At 57.1% G+C, this 9,201-nt stretch overlaps 1 protein-coding gene across 1 annotated transcript; it reads right to left on the bottom strand.

The window, feature by feature from the left end:
- Positions 1-468: 468 nt before the first annotated feature.
- Positions 469-8,735, bottom strand: LOC116939732 (prokineticin receptor 1-like). Its single transcript, XM_032948494.2, has 3 exons — positions 7,350-8,735; positions 6,165-6,474; positions 469-2,738 (listed from the first exon to the last, which is right to left on the bottom strand). Exons 1-3 carry the CDS (start codon positions 7,820-7,822, stop codon positions 2,319-2,321), a joined length of 1,203 nt encoding a protein of 400 aa, XP_032804385.1. The 5' UTR covers positions 7,823-8,735; the 3' UTR covers positions 469-2,318.
- Between the last annotated feature and the right edge of the window lie 466 nt (positions 8,736-9,201).

Here is a 9,201-nt window from a genome sequence, read left to right on the forward strand (position 1 = left end):
AAGGGAGGCTCAGGACCGATTCAGATAATCGTCACCGGTGTTGGCCGCGAGCGGGACTTAAAAGTCGGGCCGCCGGGTTCGTAGCGCAGCGTAGCGCTAACCGCGACTCACAAAAACTGTATACGAATCTTACTTTAAAACAACAACAGCAACAACAAAACCCGTACGCAGAGCCGCTTATCCCCAGGTAAGCAAGCAACCTCGCAATAAACGCCAGGTTGCTTCAGTGAGTCGCATGCAAGCGGGGAACCCTGACGACGTCCAAGACCTCCCGAAGGCAATTGGCCGCGATAATTATTACAATGTAACACGATTTTGGTTCCTGGGTAGTAAGTGTTATTTTCTAATTGCGTATGCCTCAAAAGTATAGAAAATGGCTAGTATTCCCCACAAACTGTGCCTTTGTGACCAGGACTTTACGTGGAGGAATGACACAAATGTGTAGTGAGTCCAACTGAGTCGCAGACGTTATCTTGGGAGCAACACTATTTATTACGTAAACTTAACGGAACATCACACAATCTACACTCGGGTCTCGAATGCCCATCTAACCACGCTAGTGCAGAACTAGACACGGTTCGCTATCTCGGTCCGGACCACAAGCTGGGTCCTGGACCGCGTGGCTAGAGGCTTCTTCTTCCCGACGTGGATCTTCTTGACACCGACACCACGAAGAACCACGTTATATCCCCCCGGGCTGGGGCTGGCTCCGCCCTTCGTCCCCCCGCCCCCCACCTTCCAGGTCTCTCGAGCTCTTTCTCGAAGGTTCCCGAGAGCTCTTTTGGACCACGTGACCGCCCCGCGGCCCCCATCCACCGGTGGCCCCCCTCCAATATCATCCGGTCACGTGTCAGCAGGTCAACCAGCGTATTACCCCAAGGTAACCCTGGCTGGCTGACGCTCCCTCTCGCTCCCTCACCAGGAGCCGGCACCGCACACTGCTCGCGATGCCTCCACGCTGACCAGCGCTCACCCAAGCCCCGCTAGGGCTGGTAGGTACTACGCCCCGCGAGTGGGCTGCTCCAAGTAATGTCAGCACATTATCCGCCGTGGCTTCGTAAGCCCGGCACCACACAGTGACAATCACAGTCACTACAAATGCACACCAAGTTTTCCCATTGAAAATAGGTAAATTTCTCAATATCACTCTGTCCTAGTCACAAAAGCAAAGTTTGTGGGGGAATAAATAAACAGCTGAGATGCCTCCTCCTGCTCCATCTCAAGCACACACAGAGGGCGAGGGGGGGGGGCTCCCCTTCTGGCGAGTTGAGTGCCTCTCGCCTCCACCTGAGCCGCGGGGCACGGTCCCACGTGCCGAGCGACCCGACGCGGCCTTTTTCTGTCGAGAATAATAATCCACGTGGCGGGCCCGACAGGGCGAGGTCATTGCGCGCACGCTGCTATTAGTACGATTGTATAATGACCCTGGTAATTGGTCATGTGGCAGTGGTGGCGTGGGGTAATTGTAAATACTCTGATCGATCACGCGGCCTGTGGATAAATTTAGGCTGCATGGGCAAGATCGTGACCTCGACATCAGAGAGAGAGAGAGAGAGACGAGGGGTTACACGAGGTTTCTTGGGGGGTTCAGCAGGGGAGCTTCAGCAGGAGAGGGAGGGTGCTCGTGAGTGATGAGGTTACGGAGACTCCCCCCCACCCCCGTCTCTGCAGAAAGCGTCACGCTTCTCTCAATTAGCGGCAATTAAATGACGGCCAGCGGAGGAAGGTGTGCGGTGAAAGCTCCAGGCGCGCGGGATGCCCTTCACTTAAATCATTCACCCTGATAACCCCCCACCCCCACCTAGCCGCCGCCTCACCCAGCACCTCCACGGTGCAGCGTTTTTTCTTTCTGTTTACCCATTCTGCAATTGAGACGCAAATGAATTCGCTCCACGTTTCACGATGCACCAGACGATTGGTAATTACGGCAAGCTGCGCCCTTGTGGGTGGTGGTGGTGGTGATGGTCGCGAGCACTGGAGGCTGTGAGGAACATCGCCACGCATTTGCGCGCTCCGCTCATCCCCAGCGTGAGTCAACGAGACCACAACGTGGAGGCGCATCCATTCAACAGCACGCGCCTAACCCCACTCATTAAAATCCCCCCCCCCCCCCCACACACAATTAACATCATTAATGAATTAGCGGCACCGCGCCCCAGCTCCCAAATTCACAGCGGCATTCTAAACCAACCCCCCTAAACTCGCCGCGAATAAATCGCGACTTCCCACGTCAAAAAAAATTTGCCCCACCACGACGAGCTTGAATTCGAGTGAAGCAGCCGCGTCACCCCCTCCCCTCCCCTCCCTCCGCGCCCCCATCAGGCGTCCGACACCGCCGTGCACTTGAGCTCCACGCCGGCCGGGCTGCTCGGCGCAGTGGCCGAAGCCGTGGCCACGACCGCGGGGGCCGGCGGCACCGCGGCGCGGCCGCTCGGCCCCCGTCGCAGGCAGGGCCGCAGCGCGTGCGCGAGCAGAGCGTCTGGCTTGAGCGTCACCACCACGAGCACGGTGCTCACGGCGCTGTTGCTCACGGCCACGCACTGCACCGCGTAGAAGACGGTGATGTAGTGGCGCTGGCGCAGCAGCACCGCGGGGAAGAAGTCGCGCACCAGCGCGAAGCCGTAGAAGGGCGCCCAGCAGAGCACGAAAGCGCCCAGGAGTCCTACGAGCGCCACCACCCCGCGCCGCCGCGAACGCAGCCGGCGACGCGCCTGCTCCGTCTGGTGGCCCGGGACGCGCTGTGTCGGAGAAGTGCCGGTGGGGGTGGTGGGGGGGGGGGTGGTGCGGGGGAGGTGGGGGTGGTGGTGGGGGGTCATCAGAAACTCGACTCGGCTCGCTCCTTCGCTCACTCGTAAACACGCGCACTCTTTCGCTCCTAAACCATAGTCGTTCATTGGCACGCTCACTTGTTAACGCACACAAATCATTAGCGTCGCATGAATTAATGAATGGCTGAATATATATATCTTATGAATACAACAAATTACTGTATTCTTTGGTTCTTTCGGTAAAGTCACGTAGATAGAAAAATAATAATAAAGTGAATCAAAAAAATCATGATAAAATTAAAAATAAAAACCACGACGTTTCGATCGCTACACAAGCGGTCCTGATGATGACCGCTTGTGTTGCGATCGAAACGTGGTGGGGTTTTTTAATTAACTTTTTTCTATCTACGTGACTTTACCGAAAGAACCAAAGAATATGAATTCCTGCAGTCACGAAAGTTTTAAGTCAAAACTAATTGCTGGTGAGCGTGATTTGTGTGTTTTTTTAATGAGTAGAAGTGATAGGAATGAGTGAACGTGGTCACGAATAACGGAGCATGATGTGCGTGAACGGATGCATCTGCTCATGACTAACACCGTGCCATCATTTCGGGTCGCTGCGCAGGGTATGAGTAGCATAAACACGCAGACACTACGCCTCCTACTCTCGGCGTATTCTCTCCTTAACCAATACATATGCCGGTTCACGAGCAATTGGTTCGAAAACAGCTGACGATGTCGCCGAATGTAGAAATCGGCCCCTTGTGTTGAACCACAGCTGCGGATTGTATGATGCTCCCCCCAACAAGACCGTGTGGCTGATGGAGGATTGAGCGGGGCCGTAATTTCTGTTTTGTGTATTTTTATTCCTCTTTATTTCCCAGGAAAGCCGGACCGAGACTCGTGACTCTTCTACGGGAGGGTCCTGCCAGGTTTTCGCGGCAGGGGGGGGGGGGGCGTTGATTTGTATTTATAATCCCACATTAGTCATTTATTAGGCTCTCAACGGCGCTACTGATTCATTTGTGCCGGTCATGTACAGATGCACATTCATAACCATGCTTCACCACTAATGACCACATTCACTCATTCATAACTCGCCAATAATTAGTTGTATTCACAATAAACTCCTTCATGACGCACTGCTTCACCCTATTGCTCTCGTTCGCCACCACATACTGATCCGTTACTTATCAGATGACCGCTACCACCACCTAAGCATGCTTCATATTTCTACTCATCCATGGTAGCCAGCATTATCCGTCATCCATCATCATCCCATGAAACATCTTTCGCGTCTCAAAACGCTTCGGCCTAATTGTGAAAGCAATGGAAAGGTGAGTGGGGGAGGGTGAGCGGGGATGGTTTTGTCGGTCATCTACCACCGTACAGGTCAGTAATGTCAGTAAAGGCTCTGGCATGGGCCCGGGATTCGTTCAGATATCACTCGCTGCTGATGTCAGCCGGTCGTAGGGTTCAAAGCGCAATGTCCTAACCTGCCGCTTCACTCGAGACGGATTTTTGACGTCGCTTGTGGAAGAGGGCAACGAAAAAAAGTGTCCACCGATTCCGCGCGGCCTCCTCGAATGTGGTGTCGCATTTAGACGCCACGTCCACGCGCATTGCGTGCGCCTTGTTCTCGTTTCCCCGCCAGGGGACACCACTCATCGCAGCCACTCCGCGTTATAATGGGGGAGAAGCAGCAGGGAATTGGTGAGCAGAGCCACGGCGCAGAGGAATGACGGAACGAGCGAGGGGCGTCGTGGGAATGAGTAAGGGGCGTTGTGGGAATGAGTGAGGGGCGTCGTGGGAATGAGTGAGGGGCGTCGTGGGAATGAGTGAGGGGCGTCGTGGGAATGAGTGAGGGGCGTCGTGGGAATGAGTGAGGGGCGTTGTGGGAATGAGTGAGGGGCGTCGTGGGAATGAGTGAGGTGCGTCGTGGGAATGAACGAAGGGCGTCGTGGGAATGAGTGAGGGGCGTCGTGGGAATGAACGAAGGGCGTCGTGGGAATGAGTGAGGGGCGTCGTGGGAATGAGTGAAGGGCGTCGTGGGAATGAGTGAGGGGCGTCGTGGGAATGAGTGAGGGGCGTCGTGGGAATGAGCGAACGGCGTTGTGGGAATGAGTGAGGGGCGTCGTGGGAATGAGTGAGGGGCGTCGTGGGAATGAGCGAGCGGCGTTGTGGGAATGAGTGAGGGGCGTCGTGGGAATGAGTGAGGGGCGTCGTGGGTATGAGTGAGGGACGTCGTGGGAATGAGTGAAGGGCGTCGTGGGAATGAGTGAGGGGCGACGTGGGAATGAGTGAGGGGCGTCGTGGGAATGAGTGAGGGGCATCGTGGGAATGAGTGAGGGACGTCGTGGGAATGAGTGAGGGGCGTCGTGGGAATGAGTGAGGGGCGTTGTGGGAATGAGTGAGGGGCGTCGTGGGAATGAGTGAGGTGCGTCGTGGGAATGAGTGAGGGACGTTGTGGGAATGAGTGAGGGGCGTCGTGGGAATGAGTGAGGGGCGTCGTGGGAATGAACGAAGGGCGTCGTGGGAATGAGTGAGGGGCGTTGTGGGAATGAGTGAGGGGCGTCGTGGGAATGAGTGAGGGGCGTCGTGGGAATGAACGAAGGGCGTCGTGGGAATGAGTGAGGGGCGTCGTGGGAATGAGCGAGCGGCGTTGTGGGAATGAGTGAGGGGCGTCGTGGGAATGAGTGAAGGGCGTCGTGGGAATGAGTGAGGGGCGTTGTGGGAATGAGTGAGGGGCGTCGTGGGAATGAGTGAGGGGCGTCGTGGGAATGAGCGAGCGGCGTTGTGGGAATGAGTGAGGGGCGTCGTGGGAATGAGTGAGGGGCGTCGTGGGAATGAGTGAAGGGCGTCGTGGGAATGAGTGAGGGGCGTCGTGGGAATGAGCGAGCGGCGTTGTGGGAATGAGTGAGAGGCGTCGTGGGAATGAGTGAAGGGCGTCGTGGGAATGAGTGAGGGACGTCGTGGGAATGAGTGAAGGGCGTCGTGGGAATGAGTGAGGGGCGACGTGGGAATGAGTGAGGGGCGTCGTGGGAATGAGTGAGGGGCATCGTGGGAATGAGTGAGGGACGTCGTGGGAATGAGTGAGGGGCGTCGTGGGAATGAGTGAGGGGCGTCGTGGGAATGAGTGAGGGGCGTCGTGGGAATGAGCGAGGGGCGTCGTGGGAATGAGCGAGGGGCGTCGTGGGAATGAGCGAGGGGCGTCGTGGGAATGAGCGAGGGGCGTCGTGGGAATGAGTGAGGGCGTCGTGGGAATGAGTGAGGGGCGTCGTGGGAATGAGCGAGGAGCGTCGTGGGAATGAGCGAGGGGCGTCGTGGGAATGAGCGAGGGGCGTCGTGGGAATGAATGAGGGGCGTCGTGGGAATGAGTGAGGGACGTCGTCGCACCTTGAACCACAGCTCCTTGGCGATGCACGCGTAGCAGAAGCTCATGGCGAGCACGGGCGCCACGAACTGCGCGCTGAGCACGGTGAGGAAGTACGACTTGTAGAGCAGCGCGCTCTGCGCGGGCCAAATCTGCCCGCAGAACTTGCGCTGCACGGGGTCGCGGGGGCTCGCGGCCGGCAGCGCCGTCTCCGTGGAGAAACGCGCGGCTGGGACCGCGAGCAGCGCGGACAAGGCCCACACGGCGGCCAGCAGCGCGGCCGTGGTGCGCCGGGCCATGCGGGGTTGGAGTGGCCGCAGAATGACCAAGTACCTGCGGTAGACAAGAGCGGGCGTGGGGTAGGGGGTGTGACGGAGACGGCAGCCTCGCGGTGAGGGTCCGGTCCTCGTGGAGCTGGTGAATGTGATAGGGGACCTGGGAGGAGGGTGATGGGTTTGCAATTGACATCTCATGGGACATTACGTGTGAAGTGTCACGGTGCGATGAAGCGATATCTTGGAGGCACTGAGTGAAGATCTCAGTTCATTTAAGCGGAGGATGAAATTTATAAAGACCGTGGCAGACTCAGGCGATCGTCTAATAGGTCGCTGAATGTCATGAGGCAATGAGTGGACAATCTCATGGGGATATAAGTGGACATCTCACGAGGCAATGGAGCCCTAGGGGGTGTTTGAATGAAGACAAGTGATCATGGAGCTTTGCCAATCCAGATAATAACACAGGATATTAATAATAAGTCGGGAAGATTCACTGACGCATTACAGCCGTGGAGGATGACATTTTTCATATGCCAATGTGTGAATCACGTGCGGTGCTCGCAGTATCCCTGGGCGATAAAGAGAGCCGGCATGAGACAAGAGGGTGGTCCCTCAGTGAGACGGGAGATGATCACCCGCGTGAGACGAGAGATGATCACCCGCGTGAGACGGGAGATGATCACCTGCGTGAGACGGGAGATGATCACCTGCGTGAGACGGGAGATGACCACCTGCATGAGACGGGAGATGACCACCTGCGTGAGATGGGAGATGATCACCTGCGTGAGACGGGCGATGATCACCTGCGTGAGACGGGTGATGATCACCTGCGTGAGACGGGAGATGATCACCTGCGTGAGACGGGAGATGACCACCTGCGTGAGACTAGAGATGATCACCCACGTGACACTGGTGTCTCCGCGCACGCACCTGTCCACTGCGATGGCGAGGAGCGCATTGGTGGACACGTAGAGCGAGGCGGCACGCACGTAGTTGATCACTGCGCAGAGCCGGGGCCCGTGGCTCCACGTGAGCCTCCGCACCACATAGTACTCCAGCTCGAAGGGGCAGCACACGGCGGCCACCACGAGGTCAGACACGGCGAGGTTGGCGATGAGCAGGTTCGTGGTGTTGCGCAGGCGGCGGCAGCGCAGTAGCGCCACGCAGAAGAGCACGTTACCCACGCCGCAGACGAGCATCGTGGTGCCCAACGCCACGCCGATGAGCAGGCGAGCCGTGGGCAGCGTCGGGTCTCCGGGCCCCTGCGCCCCGTTCTCGTCCTCCACGTCGTACCCCCCGTAGTCGCAACCCGGGGGCCAGTGCGTGGCGTTCAGCTGTCCCGTGGGCGGCGCGGTGCCGTCCCAAGGCTCCGCGTAGTACGCGCTGCAGGGCTCGGCTGCCATGGCTCGAGTGCAGGAACGCGTAAAGACGCCCGCTCGCAGCTTCTGCCCGCGAGCCTCGTACAGGACGCGAGGTGACGGCTCCGAGGAGGAGGAGGAGGCGGTGGAGTCTAACTCGGATCTCAGATTGAGCGCGGTGACGCACGCTCGCTCTCGTCCAGCCTCCTCGTGGCCCCGAGCACAAGTAGAGCCGCGCCGCTAATGTGCGCGCAATGACTGGAGGTGCGCGCAATCACTGGATGCGCGAGCGTGGGTCTGCGAGCGACTCACGTGGAGTGTGGAATTGCAATGACTGTGTTTGTTCGTTGTGTTCATTTGCCGCGGCTGCGCTGCCGTCTCGTGTCGTGAGAGCGGCGATTTTCGCCGCGTGAAGAGCGCGGAGCGGCACCGCTGGGACTCCTCGAGGAGGGGGAGAGAGAGAGACTTAATGCGCAAACGCGGAGGCGATGCGCGCTCATCCGATGCTGGCTGAGCGGACGCGAGTCGGGTCGACCGATTCCAAATGAGCAGTTTTTTGTGTTTTTGTGTTGTTGATGCGCCGATGCTTCAGATGGTTATGATGAAGGTCGCGCCTGCAATTAGCGTGCGGTGTCCGTTCCTCTCTTCGAATGACCCGCCCACGCATTGCCCACACGGAGACTGACGAAACGCCAGGAACACTTTGACCCTCGCTGGGTTCGGTCGTTGATTAGCCGTGGATAAAACCGCACGTGTGCGATCTAATAACGCGGTCCTGCAAAGCATCGCGAGCGCCTTGAATGATCCCCGCTACTGCCGAGCACTCGTTTAGGATCTGCGCTGCTGAAATACATTACTGTATGTGCATAATTAATATTTCATATTCATAGAATGGAGGGGTGGCCCAGTGGTTAGCGCACCGCGCTATGAACTCACACAACCTGAGTTTGATTCCTGGCCACGGATAACAGCAGCAGCGATTTACACCCTTCCCCACCCTTTACCAATCCCCATTGACCAGCGTGGTGAAGTATGGTAAAACGAATTTCTTCATAGACACAGCATGAAGTGGCCTTTATCTAGCAGTGGATTGGCAATGACTTGATTCTTCTTCTTATTATTACTCTTGTTTACCCAAGGAACTTTCACTAAGTCTCATGCCATAGGAGAGTCCTGCCTCCAAAAGGTGTTAACGTTGGAAAGCGATGATTGCTACGTATAATCCAGCTGAGCAATCTGCGGATCATCTTTCAAAGTTAGATTGTGATGGGATCTTTAACTTCCACGGTGATTCGGACGACGTCTGTATTAATGGTTAAAACACCAGCAGTATTAATCCGGGCGGCCGCTGGTATCGAACCGCTGGTATACAACCGCTGGTCTCGAACCGCTGGAATTTAAACGCTGGTTATAGTCGAACCGCT

This window comes from Petromyzon marinus, chromosome 6, assembly GCF_048934315.1.
Source record: "Petromyzon marinus isolate PM22_M1 ecotype Great Lakes invasive population chromosome 6, UKy_Petmar_22M1.pri1.0, whole genome shotgun sequence".
NCBI lineage: Eukaryota > Metazoa > Chordata > Hyperoartia > Petromyzontiformes > Petromyzontidae > Petromyzon > Petromyzon marinus.

Excerpts from the sequence above, each read along its gene's own strand:
- LOC116939732 (XM_032948494.2), bottom strand. The coding sequence starts at position 7,822 with ATGGCAGCCGAGCCCTGCAGCGCGTACTACGCGGAGCCTTGGGACGGC. Across the intron at positions 6,475-7,349 it reads CTCGCCATCGCAGTGGACAG|GTACTTGGTCATTCTGCGGC; the intron begins GTGCGTGCGCGG and ends TGTCTACCGCAG. Across the intron at positions 2,739-6,164 it reads CCAAGGAGCTGTGGTTCAAG|CGCGTCCCGGGCCACCAGAC; the intron begins GTGCGACGACGT and ends TCTCCGACACAG.